The sequence below is a fragment of the Chiloscyllium plagiosum genome, chromosome 10, assembly GCF_004010195.1.
Source record: "Chiloscyllium plagiosum isolate BGI_BamShark_2017 chromosome 10, ASM401019v2, whole genome shotgun sequence".
Classification (NCBI taxonomy): Eukaryota; Metazoa; Chordata; class Chondrichthyes; order Orectolobiformes; family Hemiscylliidae; genus Chiloscyllium; species Chiloscyllium plagiosum.
The window spans coordinates 81,555,612-81,572,849 of NC_057719.1; the positions used below are offsets into that span (position 1 = coordinate 81,555,612).

General features: G+C 44.6%; 1 protein-coding gene across 1 annotated transcript in view; it reads left to right on the forward strand.

The window, feature by feature from the left end:
* The window catches only part of LOC122554013 (inositol-trisphosphate 3-kinase A-like), a 75,909-nt gene that overhangs the window by 35,964 nt on the left and 22,707 nt on the right, over window positions 1-17,238 (forward strand). The window contains exon 2 of the mRNA XM_043698498.1: window positions 8,357-8,450. Coding sequence (XP_043554433.1) covers window positions 8,357-8,450 — 94 coding nt within the window. The remainder of the gene's footprint in view (window positions 1-8,356; window positions 8,451-17,238) is intronic.

Consider the following 17,238-nt stretch of genomic DNA (forward strand, 5'->3'; position numbering starts at 1 on the left):
TGTATCCAAATGGCTAGTTCTCCCTGTATTCCATGAGATCTAACCTTGCTAACAAGTCTCCCATGGGGAACCTTGTCGAACGCCTTACTGAAGTCCATATAGGTCACATCTACTGCTCTGCCCTCATCAATCCTCTTTGTTACTTCTTCAAAAAACACAATCAAGTTTGTGAGACATGATTTCCCACGCACAAAGCCATGTTGACTATCCCTAATCAGTCCTTGCCTTTCCAAATACATGTACATCCTGTCCCTCAGGATTCCCTCCAACAAATTGCCCACCAATGAGGTCAGGCTCACCGGACTATAGTTCCTTGCCACCTTTTTAAAATAGTGGCACCACGTTAGCCAACCTCCAGTCTTCCGGCACTTCACCTGTGACGATCAATGATACAAGTATCTCAGCAAGAGGCCCAGCAATCACTTGCCAGATTCCCACAGATTACACCTGATCAGGTCCTGGGGATTTATCCACTTTGATGCATTTCAAGACATCCAGCACTACCTCCTCTGTAATATGGACACTTTTCAAGGTGTCATCTATTTGCCCACTTTCTATATCCTCCATGTCCTTCTCCACAGTAAACACTGATGCAACACATTCGTTTAGAATTTCCCCCATCTCTTGCAGCTCCACACAAAGGCCGCCTTGCTGATCTTTAGGGGCCGTATTCTCTCCCTAGTTACCCTTTTTTTCCTTAATGTATTTCTAAAAACCCTTTGGATTCTCCTTAACCCTATTTGCCAAAGCTATCTCATGACCTCTTTTTGCCCTCCTGATTTCCCTCTCAAGTATACTCCTACTGCCTTTATACTCTTCTAAGGATTCACTCAAAACCCTGTCTATACCTGACATATGCTTCCTTCTTCTTCTTAACCAAGCCTTCAATTTCTTCAGTCATTTAGCATTCCCTATACCTACCAGCCTTTCACCCTAACATGAATATACTGTCTCTTGACTATTATCTCATTCCTGAAGGCTTCCCATTTCCCAGCCGTCCCTTTGCCTGCGAACATCTGCCCCAATCAGCTTTGAAAGTTCTTGCCTAATACCGTCAAAATTAGCCTTCCTCCAATTTAGAACTTCAACTTTTAGATCTGGTCTATCCTCTTCCATCATTATTTTAAAACTAATAAGAATTATGGTCACTGGCCCCAAAGTGATCCCCCACTGACACCTCAGTCACCTGTCCTGCCTTATTTCCCAAGGATAGGTCAGGTTTTGCACCTTCTCTAGTAGGTACATCCACATACTGAATCAGATAATTTTCTTCCACATTATGGCAGTCCCAGTCTATATTTGGAAAGTTAAAATCCCCTACCATAACCACCCTATTATTCCTAAAGATAACTCAGATCTCCTAACAAATTTGTTTCTCAATTTCTCTCTGACTATTAGGGGTCTGTAATAAATCCCAGTAAAGTGATCATCCCTTTCTTATTTCTCAGTTCCACCCAAATAACCTCCCCAGATGTATTTCCAGGAACATCCTCCCTCAGCACAGCTGTAATGCTATCCCTTATCAAAAATGCCACCCCCTCCTCCTCTCTTACCTCCCTTTCTATCCATCCTGTAGCATTTGTATCCTGGAACATTAAGCTGCCAGTCCTGTCCATCCCTGAGCCATGTTTCTGTAATTGCTATGATATCCCAGTCCCATGTTCCTAACCATGCCCTGAGTTCATCTGCCTTCCCTGTTAGGCCTCTTGCATTGAAATAAATGCAGTTTAATTTATCAGTCCTACCTTGTTCTCTGCTTTGTCCCTGCCTGCCCTGACTGTTTGACTCACTTCTGTTCTCAGCTGTACCCNNNTTCCAATTCAGGTGCAATCCGTCCTTCTTGTACAGGTCACTTCTACCCCAGAAGACATTCCAATGATCCAAAAATGTGAATCCCTCTCCCATACACCAGCTCCTCAGCCATGCATTCATCTGCTATATCCTTCTATTCCTGCCCTCACTAGCTTGTAGCACCGGGAGTAATCCAGATATTACTACCCTAAAGGATCTCCTTATTATTTTCCTGCCTAACTCTCTCTATGTCCCCTTCAAAAATCTCATCATTTTCCCTTCCTATGTTGTTGGTTCCAATGGGTACAATGACCTCCTGCTGGCCCCTCTCCCCCATGAGAACATTCTGTACCCTCTCTGGCACCAGGGAAGCAACACACGATTCTGATCTTTCGCTGCTGGCCACAGAAACGACTGTCTGTGCCTCGAACTAGAGAGTCCCCTAACACAATTGACCTCTTGGAACCCGACATACCCCTCATTGCATTAGAGCCTGTCTTGATACTGTCTTGGCTGTTCTTGCTAAATTGCCCTGAGAATCCATCACCCCCTACATTTTCCAAAATACTATGTTGTTTGAAATGGGGGGCAAGTTCATTGATGAAGCAGCTGAAGATGGTTGGGTCTGGGACACTACATTGATCATATATCTTGTCAAGCCCTTGAAAAATTACTTACATTTGATTGAGATCATCCCTCATTCTTTAAAAGTGAACATGGGTACATTGACCTTCATTTCTCATCACAGCTTGAAGCATGCATAAGCAAAGATGGTTAAATGATGTTAGATGGAAGAGCGTCAGTGAAACATATACACCAGCACAGTCTTGTCGGGCTGAATATTACTGTTCTGTGCATTCTGTGTAATATCATATAGAAAGTTTTTGCACATTATTCAACAAGAAAGACACCTATCCACCATTTTATACATTCTCTCCCATCACAATCAGTAGTGGCAATGTGGATCTTCCACAAAATTGTGGAGAGCACAAGTTAGGAGCGTGATGGGTTATTCTCCACTCGCCTGGATGGGTGCAGTTCCCAACAACACTCAAGAAGCTTGACACTATTCAAGACAAAGTAGCCTGCTTGATAGGCATCTAATTCACTCACACTAGAAGCAGTGTGCACTCAACCAAGTTTAGAGACATGGGATAACTGCGAGGTCCCCTCCAAATTTGACTTGGAAGTATATTGCTGTTTCTTCATTGTCACTGGGTCAAAATCTTTCCTTGCAAACATCACTGAAGGAGACAGCTCACCACCATCTTCCAAGGGCGACAGGGGGCAGGCAATAACGGTAGCTTCATTCACATCCCGTGAACAACTTTGCAAGATAGCGTGGAGGGAATTTGCTTGCAAAGCCAAAGCTAATGATGAAATATTTAGCAGTATTTCCGCCCATCTGCCTTGCCGCCAGTGTTTTGTGCTCAAAGTATGCAAGGCATGCTCTCTCACAGATAACCATAAGAATGGGATGAGTTGCTCTACCTGGAAAATGTTTCCACAGGAAGCAGGGCAGAGTTATTGTGGCCTCACAGCTATCCTGAGTGTAGTGGTTACACACAGACTGGAGGCTAGGTGAGTGGCAGGGCGAACGCATCTGCTACTTCACAAATAACATAACTTGCTGCTGTTCTCACCATTTTCCATCCCCCTTGCTAGGTTACAGGTGGTAGCTTCAGAGAATTTGTCTGTGACATATGGGGATACGTGGTTAACATTCACCGGCTGCAGAGGGCATCACTGTTGATGCCTGCTCTGCAAACTGTGTCAGCGTGAACTGGTTAAACAATGAGTGGTCACTGACAAGGCAAGCAAGAGCTCTGGCCAATTATTTCTGGTCCTAACAAGACTCAACAAGGCATATTATAGCCCTGTCTGGTGTAGTTTGTGGAAAGGATTTTTCCTCTTGCAGGAGAATTTGGAAGTAAGGGTCACTGTTTAAAATGAAAGGCTACCCATTTAAGACAGATAAGTAATCTTGAGTCCATGCTGAAAACTACTGGCACCAGATGCCTGGACAACGAAATGAACGGTATTGTGATCACCTCCAGTCTGAATCCAGATTAAAACCAACAGATCTTAGTAAATTTTGAATGCTTTTATACCTGTCCATACACGGTTTTCACTCTGAGACTTTGCAAATCGCTTCCTCAAGAGACAGAGGAAACGGATTCCTTGAATACTCTTAAAGCAGAGGTGTACAGATTCTTGAAGAGTAAGCGGGTGAAATGTTATCAGCAATGTGGAGGAATCAGATGCACCATGATCCTGTTGAATGTTCGAAGGGCCAAATGGTATAATCCTGCTCCTAATTTGTCTGCTAATGAGGACAAAAAGTGGCTTATTCCTACCCTGTGTAATCCAATTCTGCATAAGGAAATGCTCAGACTAATAATCCAGAGAACATGAGATCAGAGTCTACTATGCCACTTTGAGACCTAACTGTAGAAAGCTGATGTTTATTCAGCATTCTAAGGGCTACATATTGTGAACTGTGTGCAGTTAATATTTATTCATCGTGGTAAAGATTGTGTTAGCATGTATTGGTAACATTGATGTTCTTTCAGCATGGTAAGGATTATTTATGTGGTAATTATGTAAAATCAGTATTTATTCAGCATGGTAAGGATTGTTTAGTATGTAATTATGTGAAGCTAGTATTTATTCAGCATGGTGAGGATTGTTTGGTGTGTAACTGATGAAGTTCCTTCCTGTAGATTAAGTTAGACATGTGCTGCTCATTAATGCAGCTTGATGACTGCCTTTACCCTGACAGGGCTGAGCTGCTGCTACTTGTCTCATACAGTGGGACAAAAACAAGATTTCCCCTATTGTTGGTTCCCCCCACGCCGCAGCTGTCCATGAGAGAACACAGAGCTCTGCTGGAGCCACATGTGCACCTTGTCAGCCGGCTCTTTCACAACTAAAACTCACATGACCTTTTCTGTTTAGTTCTGAAACAGTCGTGCAGCGAGTTCCTGTTTTGAATGGAGTGACATTTGTGGCGTTCAGCAGCAGAGTTACCGCAGCATTTGCATTTAAAATGTCTGGAGGAAGTTGTAGCAGAAAAAAACAAACTGACAGCTCAAACCTCGGGTGGTACAGGAGCATGTACTGCAACTACTGCCTGAATGTCTGACTAAACTTGTAAAACCGCTAATGCAGCTGGCTGTAAATATGCAATATTCAGTTTTTAAATTGGGAATCACTAAAGGCAACCATAACCTTAAGATCAACATCCCAGCCCCCACTATATATTTTTTAACAATATTTCGCATTATAGCCCCTTAAAGTGACAGATGGGACCACTTGCTCACACAGAGTGAGCACATTCACGTTGAGATGCCTATCTGTGATATATTTTGTTACAATGGTGTCTTGATTCCAAATAATGCAGACTAGAATCTCAGACAAAAGCTTGGTTTTTGATTACTACCCCACAACATTGTTTCAGCAACGCCCCCTTTGTAGAAACAGAAAGTGCTGGTATTAGCCTCTGCAGTTCTGGCAGCCTCCATGTAGAGAAACAAAGGTAACGTTTCGAGTTAAATTTGACTCATCTTCAGTGCAAGTAACAGCAGAGGGCCACGTGCCATCCCGAGTCTCCCTCACCATTCAGTCGGATCATTGTTGACCTGTACCAATATATGCCATCACAATCTCCTTTTCCTTTGCTTCCTTATCCCTCATCTGTCCAGTTTTTCCTCAAACCCATTTATTGAATGGGGTTGCATAACTGAAAGAACCTGGGATGAAATGGCCTTTGTGAAGCCACTTCTGCTTTATGAATGAGTAACTGGAGGCCATCAATAATACAATTGACATAAGAAGTCAAACCGAGAGGAAGTATCTTTCTTTGGAGAGTGTGGAACTCAAGACCACAGGGAATGGTTATTGAGAACAGTATTAATTCACTTCAGAGAGAGTTGGGCAAGGTGTGCGGGGGAGAGAACAAAGGCGAATGATCAATTTTGTTGAGAAAGGCTAGGAGAAAGCTCAAGTTGGGCTGAGTGGCCTATTTCAGTGCTGTTTGTCCAATGGACTCCTACTCTTCACCCCCACTGGTGGTGAGTTCCACATTGCCACCATACTCTGATTTTCTTCTGAATTCCCTTCTGGATTTCGAGGTGACAATCTCATATTGATGGCCTCTATTAGTACTCTTCCCTACAAGAGGAAACATTCTCTCTGGATGACACTGTCAAAACCTTCAAGCTAACATGATTTTAAAAATCTCTATTCATCATTTGCGGTCTCTCGCAGATGAGGATTGCTCTCTTCCATTCTCAGGGTGAGTCCATAGGTGGCTGTACACACTGGTGCGGCTGCCGCAGGCTGTTCACACTTGGGGAAGAAGCTGGTCTCAGGAAGGGGTGGATGGGGCGTTGGTATGGCAGCGCACTCCTTGCCCAATTTTCGTCTGGCTTCCGCTTTTTCCTGAGAGCAAGTCTCAAGGTACTCGACACCTTCCCGGTATTCCTCCTCCACTTTGAACAGTCTTGGACCAGTGATTCCTAGGGGTTGTGGGAGTGCCGAATTTCACCAGCAAGGCCTTGAGGGTATCCCTGAAGCAGTTCCTCTGTCTACCTGGGCCTTTTAAATCTCTATTAGGTGACTCCCCAAGCCCTTATCTTCCCCCACCCCCCTTCCCAAGAGTAAAGAAATCTTTCCTAGTATTTATACTCAGTCATTCTGAATCATTCTTGAAAATTGTCTCTATAACCTCTGGCTCCATTTCTTTTCTCGGGGTGGCACGGTGGCTCAGTGGTTAGCACTGCTGCCTCACAGCACCAGGGTCCCACGTTCTATTCCAGCCTCCGCCAACTGTCTGTGTGGGGTTTGCATGTTCTCCCCATATCTGTGTGCGTTTCCTCTGGGTGCTCCAGTTTCCTCCCACAGTCCAGAGATGTGCAGGTCAGGTGAATTGGCCATGCTAAATTGCCCATAGTGTTAGGTGCATTAGTCAAGAGGGAAAAGGGTCTGGGTGGGTTTCTCTTTGGAGGGTCGGTGTGGACTGGTTGGGCCAAAGGGCCTGTTTCCACATTGTAGGGAATATAATATGTAATAATATAAAATGCTGACCAGGATTGCAGATAACACTCTGCATGAGGTCTTTCCTTAGTTTATTCTTTCATGAGATATGGATATCACTGACAAAGCCAGCATTTGCTAGCCATCTGTAATCAGCCATGAAACTTAATTATTTATTTGTTCATCAGAGAGGGCAGTTTAGAGTCAACCACATTCATACGGATTTGGACTCACATGTTGGCCAGACCAGGTATGGATGGCAGATTTCCATCTCTAAAGGATATCAATGAATCAGATGGGTTTTTAATAATAATCGATGATTTTAATAATAATCGATGGTAGCTATCACTGAGCACTGCTTTGTAATTCAAGATGTTATGAATTGAATTTAAAATCCAGCATATTGAGATTTGAACCCAAATCTCCAGGACTTGAACCTGTCCACCTGGATTGCCAGTTCAGTCTTAGTAGCACCATGTCACCATCTCCCCCCATAACCTCCTTACTTTTCAATCCTATCCCTTCACTAAAACAAATGGTGCTTGGTTTGTATACATAGCCTCAATAGCCCAACATTTAGTGATTGTTGTGTGTGTACCCTGATCCCTGGGTCACTCTACCTCACCTAGACTTGCATTCTCCAAGTAATTAAGCGACCTCTCAATTCTTTCTGATGCAATGTACCACTACATATTTATCTGAGTTTGACTCCCACTTGAATTTCCTCACTGAGCTTCACTGATTCAAGAGCCTGTCTCAGCCTTGAATATATTCAATGACCCAGCTTCCACCATTCCTAATGTAAAGTTTCATGCCATTAAGAGAGAAGAAATTCAGCGTCCACGCCATCTTACAAACAGGTGACCCGTATTCTCAAATTATGTTTGCTTATTTGGCTCGATGGCTGGTTTGCGATGCAAGTGATGCCAACAGTGTGGTTTCAATTTCTGCACCGGCTGAAGTCTCTGTGAAGGTCTTGCCATCTCAACCTTGCCTCTTGCTGGATGCCTGGCCTTCCTCAGATTAAATCACCAAAAATTACCTCTCTCTCTCTCTCTCCGCTGAGAGAACAGTCTTCTTGGACTATGGTGACTTTGCATTACTTAAAGGTTTTACTTGAAGGGAAAAATACCCTCTCAGCATCTACCCTGTCAAATCCCTCAAAATCTTCTGTGTTTTAATAAGGTCACTTCTAATTCTTTTAAACACCAATGAGTATTTGTCTAACCTGCTCAATCTCTGTACATAAGGCAGTTCTTTCATCCCAGGAAACAATCTGGTGAACCTTCTGTTTACATTAACATTTTCTGTTGTGGTGGATGAAAGGGCATTGTAACTGGAGACTGAATGTTTCCCATTGTCTGTCTGTCCCAATGCTTCCTCACCTTTATCTTGTTCCTCTCGTTCATGCATCCCTGCATGCAATCCAACCTGGCAATGTTTCTGTGTGAACAGTGCTTTAATTGAAACTTGAGAAGTCTGACAAGGGAGAGATCTTAATTTCTCCCATCATGTTTTTTTTTAACAGAACAAATCCTGGAAGAAGGCAAAATCAATAGTCCACGTCTCATCCTTCCCGTTCAAGAAACGATATTCATGGATTCAATTGGCTGGTCATTCAGGTAAGTGATTTCGGAACCATTTAAATCCAGAAGTAATGTTAATTTGGAAAATGACATTTTTCTTACTGCTTCCTTCTTATGTGATGTAATCAAAGAAAGAACCTTCCTTTATTCGGTGGTTTCACCACCTTGCGATATCCATAGCCAACATATTACTTCTGAAGTGTTGTAATGTCAGAGAACACAGCCATCAGTTTACGCACAGCAAGCGTGCACATTTAGCAATGTGATAATGACTGTATGATCTGTTACAGTGATTATGCTGGAGCATCAGTATTGGGTGGAAAACTGTACCAAATGCCCCAGTTTTTAAAAATGTATTCAGTATGGGATGTGAGTCTCACTAGCTGAGCCAGTATTTATAGCCCCATACCGAGTTGTTCCTGAGAAGGTATTAGTGAGCTGCTTTCTTGAGCAGCTGCAACTGCAGCCCATGTGCTGTAGGTTGGCCCACAATGCCATTGGGAAGGGAATTCCAGGAGTTTGACCCAGTGATTTTGAAGGAATGGGGATAGATTTCCAAGTCAGGATGGTGAGCAGCTTTGAGGGGAACTTGCAGATGGTGGCGTTCCCATGTAAGTGCTGCCTTTGTTCTCCTAGCTGGAAGTGGTCATGGGTTTGGTAGATGTTGTCTAAGGATCTTTGGTGAAGTTCTGCAGTGCATCTTGAGATGGTGTATACAGTATACTGCTGCTACTGAGCATCAGTGGTGGAGGGAATGGATGTTTGCAGCTGTGGCTCCAAACAAGCAGACTGCTTTGTCCTGGATGGTGTCAAGCTTCTTGGGTGTTCTTGGAGCTGCACCCATCCAGGCAAGTGCAGACCATTCCATTACATTCCTGACTTATGTCTTGTAGATGATGGACAGGTTTTATGAAGTCAGGACGTGCGTTATTCGCTGCTATATTCCTAGCCTCCAACCTGCTCTTGTAGCCGCTGTATTTGTATGACCCATCTGGTTTCTGGTCAATGGCAATTCCTAGGATGTTGACAGTTGGGGATTCAGTGTTGGTAACAGCATTGGAGGTCAAGGGATGGTTGTTAGATTGCCTTTTATTAGAGATGGTTATTGCCTAGCATTAGTGTGCCACTTATCAGTCCAAACCTGGATATTGTCCAGGTGTTGTTGTATTTGGATGTGGACTGTTTCAGTATCTGAGGAGTTGTGGACAGTGCTGCACATTATGCAATCATCGGTGATCAACCCCACTTTAAACCTGATGGTGGAGGGAAACTCATTGATGAAGCAGCAGAAGATGGTTGGGTCTCGGACACTATCCTGAGGGACTCCTGCAGAGATATCCTGGAGCTGAGATGACTGACCTCAAACAACCACAACCATCTTCCAATGTGTCAGGAATGACTCTAACCAGTGGAGAGTTTCCTCTGATTCCCACGATCTTCAGTTTTGCTCAGGCCCCCTGGTACCACAAACACAGCCTTTATGTCAGACATTGGTTACTGTCACGTCACATTCTGCTCTTTTCTCAAAGCTGGGAGTCACTGAGCAGGTTATTGCTGAGCAGGTGCTGCATGATAGCACTGTTGATGACACCTTCTATCACTTTACTGATGTGTGAGAGTAGACTGATGGGGTGGTAATTGGCGAGGTTAGATTTGTCCTGCTTTGAGTGTAAAGGACACACCCAGGCAATTTTCCACATTGTTGGGTAGATGCCAGTGTTGTAACTGTACTGGAAAAACTTTGCTATGGGAGTAGCAATCTCCAGAGCACAAGTCTTCAGTACTATTGCTAGAATGTTGAGTGAGCCTTTGTGGTACCCAGTGTCTCCAGCCATTACTGGGTATCACGTGGAGTGAATCAGGTTGGCTGAAGATTGGTATCTGTGATGCTGCAGACCTCTGGCCGAATCCAAGATGGATCGTCCACTCGGTACTTATGATTAAGATTGTTGCAAGTACTTCCACCTTATCTTTTGCACTGAGGTGTTGGGTACTTCCGTCAGTGATATAGGGTTATTTGTGGAGCTTCCTCCCCCAGTGAGTTGTTTAATTGTTGGCCATCATTCATAACAGGTGGCAGGACTGCAGAGTTTAGGTCTAATCTGTTGGGTTGTGGGATTGCTTACCTCTGTCTATCACTTGCTGCTTATGTTGTTTGGCATGCAAGGAGTAGTCGGTACCTTCACCAGGTTGACACCTCATTTATAGGTATGCCTGGGTGCTGCTCCTGGCATGTTCTCCTCCACTCTCAGTTGAACCAGGTTTGATCCCCCCTGGCTTAATGGTAATGGTTGAGTGGCAGATCCATGAGATTGCTGATTACGCTGGAGTACAACCCTGCTGCTGCTAACGGCCCACAGCACCTCATGGATGCCCACTCTTGAGTTGGTAAATTTGTTCAAAGTCTGTCTGATTTAGCATGGTGATAACGACACACGACACGATGGAAGGTATTCTCACTGTGAAGGTGGGATTTCATCTCCACAAGGACTGTGCGGTGGTCCCTCTCACTGATATGGTCATGGACAGATGCATCTGCAGCTGGCAGATTGGTAAGGAAGAGGTCAAGTATGTTCTTTCCTCTCGTTGGTTCCCTCACCACCTGCTGCCGAAACAGTCAAGCAACTTTAGGATCTGAGCAGCTTAATCAGTAGGACTTTTGGCTAAGGATATTGAAGCAAATAACATAACCTCGTTGTAAGTACTGTTCATATAGCTGTTTGTTCCAGCAGTGGTTTGCAGTCGAGCTGAAGCCAAGGGTGTGTACAAATGAAGCTTTGTCCGCCAACAAGTAGCTGATTGACAATTGATCACCACTCCATGGACCAATGACAAACACCTTCTGAATGCCAACAGCAATGTGATTGGGTCCCAGGAAGCTGAACAGCTTGTGGGTGTGAATGTTGAGAGTAGCCATTGATTCCCCGCAAGGGCAGGAACTGTCTCTATTCTCTGCCATAAAAAATAAATATCTTAATCCCGAAGAAATCGGGCCGGACAGGAACAACTAAAGGGCCAGATATGGCCCGCGGGCCGTAAAATGCCCAGGTCTGCTCTAACCCCTTCCCATTCATCTCCCCATCCAGATGCCTTTTAAATGTTGCAATTATACCAGCATCCACCACTTTCTCTGGCAGCTCGTTCCATACGTGCACCATCCTCTGCATGAAAAAGTTGCCCCTTAGATCCCTTTCAAATCTTTCTCCTCTTGGACTGCCAGAGAACCGCCAGAGCTAAGCAGTTTCAAACTTAATATACGGCATCCAAAACCTCCCATAAAATCACATTGTGCTGGCACTTTAGGCTTCAAAATACCCAGTTTGTGTGTGCAGGCAGATTTCCATCTTGTATAATGTCAGGCAAAAGTGGTTGTGGATCTCAGTGTGAGTACAGGGTACTCTATGGTCAGTCTTGCTACTTCCTGTTTTCTGTGATGTCTGTGGGCAGTTATCTTGCAAAGTTAGGAGGACAGACTGTCTACACGTTCAAATGTCAAGTCAGTTTATTTCAGGAAATGACATTCAAAAATAAAGCACAACACTAAACCACCCCCACCATAACTTGTTGTCCAATGTTTTGACAAAGATCCTGGATTTAATACTCCCTTGCGTGGGGTATCAATATAAGGTCAGTTATTTAAGGCCGCTGATCAGGCCAGGCTGGATTTTATACCTATTGCATTCCGCACTCTTTCCCACTCCCAACCTCCCTCAAAAGATGAACTTTGACAGGGCTGGGAGGGGGCATGGATGAGTTACTTTTCCACTCTTCCAATTCTGCACAGAGCCTCTCTCCTGTTAGCAACCATCTTAGACGGTTTCATGTCCCACCACAGTGGCTGCTGGAATTTAAATTTGAGTGGTAAATCTGGAGCATTGTGTTAGTCTTCACAATGGTGACCACAAAATTATTTTTATTGATTTAACATAAAAACCCATCTGGCTCACTAATGTCCTTTAGGGAAGAAAATCTGCCATTCCTTTTGTGGTCTAGCCTACACGTGACTCCAGACTCAACAATATAGTTGAATCTTAACTGGTCTCTGAAATGGTCAAGCAAGGACTACTCAATTCAAGGTAGCTAGTTATCTGTCAAAGGAGTAGCATTCCAAAAGCTTGTACTTCCAAATAAACCTGTTGGACGATAACCTGATGTTGTGTGTTTTTTAACTTTGTCCACCCCAGTCCAACACCAGCACCTCCACACTAATATGGGGAGGTTATGACAAATGAAAATGGTGACCATTAGGTCAATGGTCAGTTGAGGAGAGACCAGGATGTTTGGACAATGTTCATTGGGAAGTGAGCATGGAAGCTTTCTTGAAGTGTTTTTCAAGAGCTGAGTATATTGCAGGATGTTTTCACAGATGTAGCTGGGGATTTCATTTGCGATATTGTGGTTCTAGAATACATTAAGATTAATAAGGAAGGGCTATTAGATGTTTTAGAGAGTATGCAGGTACATAAATTGCCAGAGTCTGATGAGATGTATCCCAGACTGCAAAGGGAGGACACTGCTGGGTCCTTGGCAGATATTTAATACTTCGCTGGCCACTGGTGACATAGCAGATGACTGGACGATAGCTAATACAGTTCTTTTCTTCAAAAAGGGCAACAGGGATAGGCCAGATAATTGTAGACCAGTTAGTCTGACATCTGTGGTTGGGAACTTATTGGAAATAGATCTGCGGTATCTCATTAATCAATACTTAAGAGGAAGGGATTGATCAAAGTTAGTCAGCATGGATTTGTTAAAGGAATTGTCTGACTAATTTAATTGAGTTTTTGAAAAGGTGACGAAATATATTGATGAGGATAGTGCAGTTAGTATGGTTTGCATGGGCTTCAGTAAGGCCATCGACAAGATCCCATATAAAAGGCTAGTCCAAAAGGTAAGAGCCCATGTGATCCAAGACAAGTTGGCAAACTATAAGTCTATTACAAATACGAGACAAAAAATGAAGGTGGAGGGCTGTTTATTTAATTGGAAGCCTGTGACCAGTGATGTATCACAGGGATCGGTGCTGGGACCCTTGCTGTTTGTTATTTACAACAACAACTTGGATGTGAACGTAGCGGGTTTAATTAGTAAGTTTGCAGATGACATAAAAATTGGTGTTGTGGTTGATGGTAAGGAGGATGGTCTCAGGTTACAATCTGATATTGATCAGCTGCTAAATTGGGCAGAGCAATGGCAGATGGAATTTAATCCTGATAAGTCCAAGGTGATGCATTTTGGGAGGTCTAATGACATCTAATGCACAATGAATGATATGTCCCTCGGACTGAAGAACGAAAAGACTTTGGTGTACAAGTCGTAGAGATATACAGCACAGAAACAGACCCTTCAGTCCAACTCATCCATGCTGACCAGATATCCTAACCTAATATACTCCCATTTGCCGGCACTTGGTCCATATCCCTCTAAACCCTTCCTTTCCATATACCCATCCAAATGCCTTTTAAATGGTGTAATTGTACCAGTGTCCTCCACTTCCTCTGGCAGCTCATTCCATACATGCACCACCCTCTGCATGAAAAAGTTACCCTTTAGGTCCCTTTTATATCTTTCCCCTCTCATCCTAAATCTATGCCCTCTAGTTCTGGACTTGCCCCACCCCGGGAAAAAACCTTGTTTTTTTATCCTATCCATGTCCGCATGATTTTATAAAGCTCTATAAGGTCACCCCTCAGCCTCCAACTCTCCAGGGATAACAGCCCCAGCCTATTCAGCCTCTCCCTGTAGCTCAAATCCTCCGACACTTGTAAACCTTTTCTGAACCCTTTCAGGTTTCACAGTATCTTTCCAATTGGAAGGAGACCAGATTTTGCATGCAATATTCCAACAGTGGCCTAACCAATGTCCTGTACAGTCACAACTTGACCTCCCAACTCCTATACTCAATACTCTGACCAATAAAGGAAAGCATACCAAATGCTTTCTTCACTATCCTATTTACCTGTGACTCTACTTTCAAGGAATGATGAACCTGCACTCCAAGTGCTCAGCCACACTCCCGAGGACCTTACCATAAGTCCTGCTCTGATTTGCTTTTTCAAAATGCAGCACCTCGCATTTATCTGAATTAAACTCCATCTGCCACTTCTCAGCCCATTGGCCCATCTGGTCAAGATCCCTTTGTAATCTGAAGTTACCTTCTTCATTGTCCACTACACCTCTAATTTTGGTGTCATCTCCAAACTTACGAACTATACCTCTGATGTTCAATCCAAATCATTTATATAAATGACGAAAAGTAGAGGACCCAGTACCAATCCTTTTGGCACACCACTGCTCACAGGCCTCCATCTGAAAAGCAACACTCCACCACTACACTCTGTCTTCTACCTTCAAGCCAGTTCTGTATCCAAATGGCTAGTTCTCCCTGTATTCCATGAGATCTAACCTTGCTAACCAGTCTCCCATGAGGGATCTTGTCGAGTGCCTTACTGAAGTCCATATAGATCAGATCTACCGCTCTGCCCTCATCAATCCTCTTTGTTACTTCTTTAAAAAACTCAATCAAGTTTGTGAGACATGATTTCCCATGCACAAAGCCATGTTGACTATCCCTAATCAGTCCTTGTCTTTCCAAATACATGTACTTCCCGTTCCTCAGGATTCCCTCCAACAACTTGCCCACCACCGACATCAGGCTCATTGGTCTATAGTTCCCTGGCTTTTCCTGACCACCTTTCTTAAACAGTGGCACCATGTTAGCCAACCTCCAGTCTTCCGGCACCTCACCTGTGACTATCGATGATACAAATATCTCAGCAAGGTGCTCAGCAATCACCTCCCTACCTTCCCACAGAGTTCTAGGGTACACCTGATCAGGTCAATTACACCATTTAAAAGGCATTTGGATGGGTATATGGATAGGAAGGGTTTAGAGGGATATGGACCAAGTGCCGGCAAATGGGAGTATATTAGGTTAGGATATCTGGTCAGCATGGATGAGTTGGACTGAAGGGTCTGTTTCTGTGCTGTATACCTCTACAACTTGTACACCAAAGTCTTTTCGTTCTTCAGTCCGAGGGACATATCTTCTACGCATTCCAAGACATCCAGCACTTCCTCCTCTGTAATCTGGACATTTTTCAAGATGTCACCATCTATTTCCCCACATTCTATACCTTCCATGTCCTTCTCCAAAGTAAATACTGATGTGAAATACTCGTTTAGTATCTCCCCCACCTACTGGAGTTTCATACATGGGCTGCCTTGCTGATCTTTGAGGGGTCCTATTCACTCCCTTGTTACCCTTTTGTCCTTTAATATATTTGTAAAAGCCCTTTGGATTCTCCTTAACGCTATTTGCCAAAGCTATCTCATGTCCCTGTTTTGTCCTCCTGATTTCCCTCTTCAGTATATTCCTACTTTCTTTATACTCTTCTAAGGATTCACTCGATCTATCCTGTCTATACCTGACATATGTTTCCTTCTTTTTCTTAAACAAAACCTCAATTTCTCTCGTCATCCAGCATTCCCTATACCTACCAGCCTTCCCTTTCACCCTAACAAGAATATACTTTCTCTGGATTCTCATTATCTCATTTTTGAAAGCTCCCATTTTCCAGCCGTCCCTCTACCTGCGAACATCTGCCTCCAATCAGCTTTTGAAAGTTCTTCGAGGAGAAAGTGAGGACTGCAGATGCTGGAGACCAGAGTTGAAAAATGTGGTGCTGGAAAAACACAGCAGGCCAGGCAGCATCCGAGGAGCAGGAGAATCGACGTTTCGGGCATAAGCCCTTCTTCAGGAATGAGGCTAGTGTGCCAAACGGGCTGCTGTGCTTTTCCAGCACCACATTTTTCAACTCTGGTCTCCAGCATCTGCAGTCCTCACTTTCTCCTAGTTGATCTTAACTTTACTGCGAATCCTCTTTCAAGGATGCCTACCTTGAAGAAGCTCTCCTCCTCCCTCTACAAGGATCTCAGTGAGTCCCTCTCTCACTGCACCCCCCAGGTCATCTCCTCTGCCCTGAAGCTCTTCAGCCACGTCCTGAAACAGACTCGCTACCACAGCCGCATCTCTTTCCTCAGCACCTGCCTACGGAACCGACTGACCCCGCACGGACTCCCGACTACATTCAGACCGACACAATTTGGACCCAACTAGGACAACTAGTACCTGCAACAAATCCGAAGCCTTCAGCAACAGACCTCCCTCCGGATCCTCCGCTCCACGCTTGCAGCCATGCGCTGCTACCTACACTCCCTACAGTCAGCCCTGCCCCAGCTCAGGACAACACCCTCCCAGACATGCAAAGGACCTTTGCTGTTCTTCATCCTCAGAAGAATTCATACACTGAACAAACGTTTTTTCTGAGCCATATCGAACATCAAAGAAAGTAAGTACAAAAAACTTTCATGTACTCACCCTCACACTCCGGATTCCTCGACCGTTCCTGAACCTTCTTACGACCTCCAGAACCGCTTGGGTTCCATTGCCCACGCAGCCGCTGCAGCCACCATTGCCGCGGCGAACGGTGACGTCACTTCCGCCCCCACCGCTGCACGGACAACAGCCACCACCGACCATGCAGCCTCCGCTATCGCCGCCCAGACAACCGCCTCCACGATCGCCAGGAAGACCATTGCCGACAGATACGCGGCCGCCGCGGGAATCACGGCTACCGGGACCAGCGCTGTTTCTGCCCGGCGCGCCACTTTCGCCCCCGGAGCTGCTGCTGTTGCTGCAGCCGCTTCCGCCCCCAGTGACATCACTCACCTGCTCAAGCACGCTTCTGCGCCCCCACGTTGATCTCCGCCCCCACAACCAACTCCACCCCCATGACTAACTCCGCCCCCACAACCTACTCTG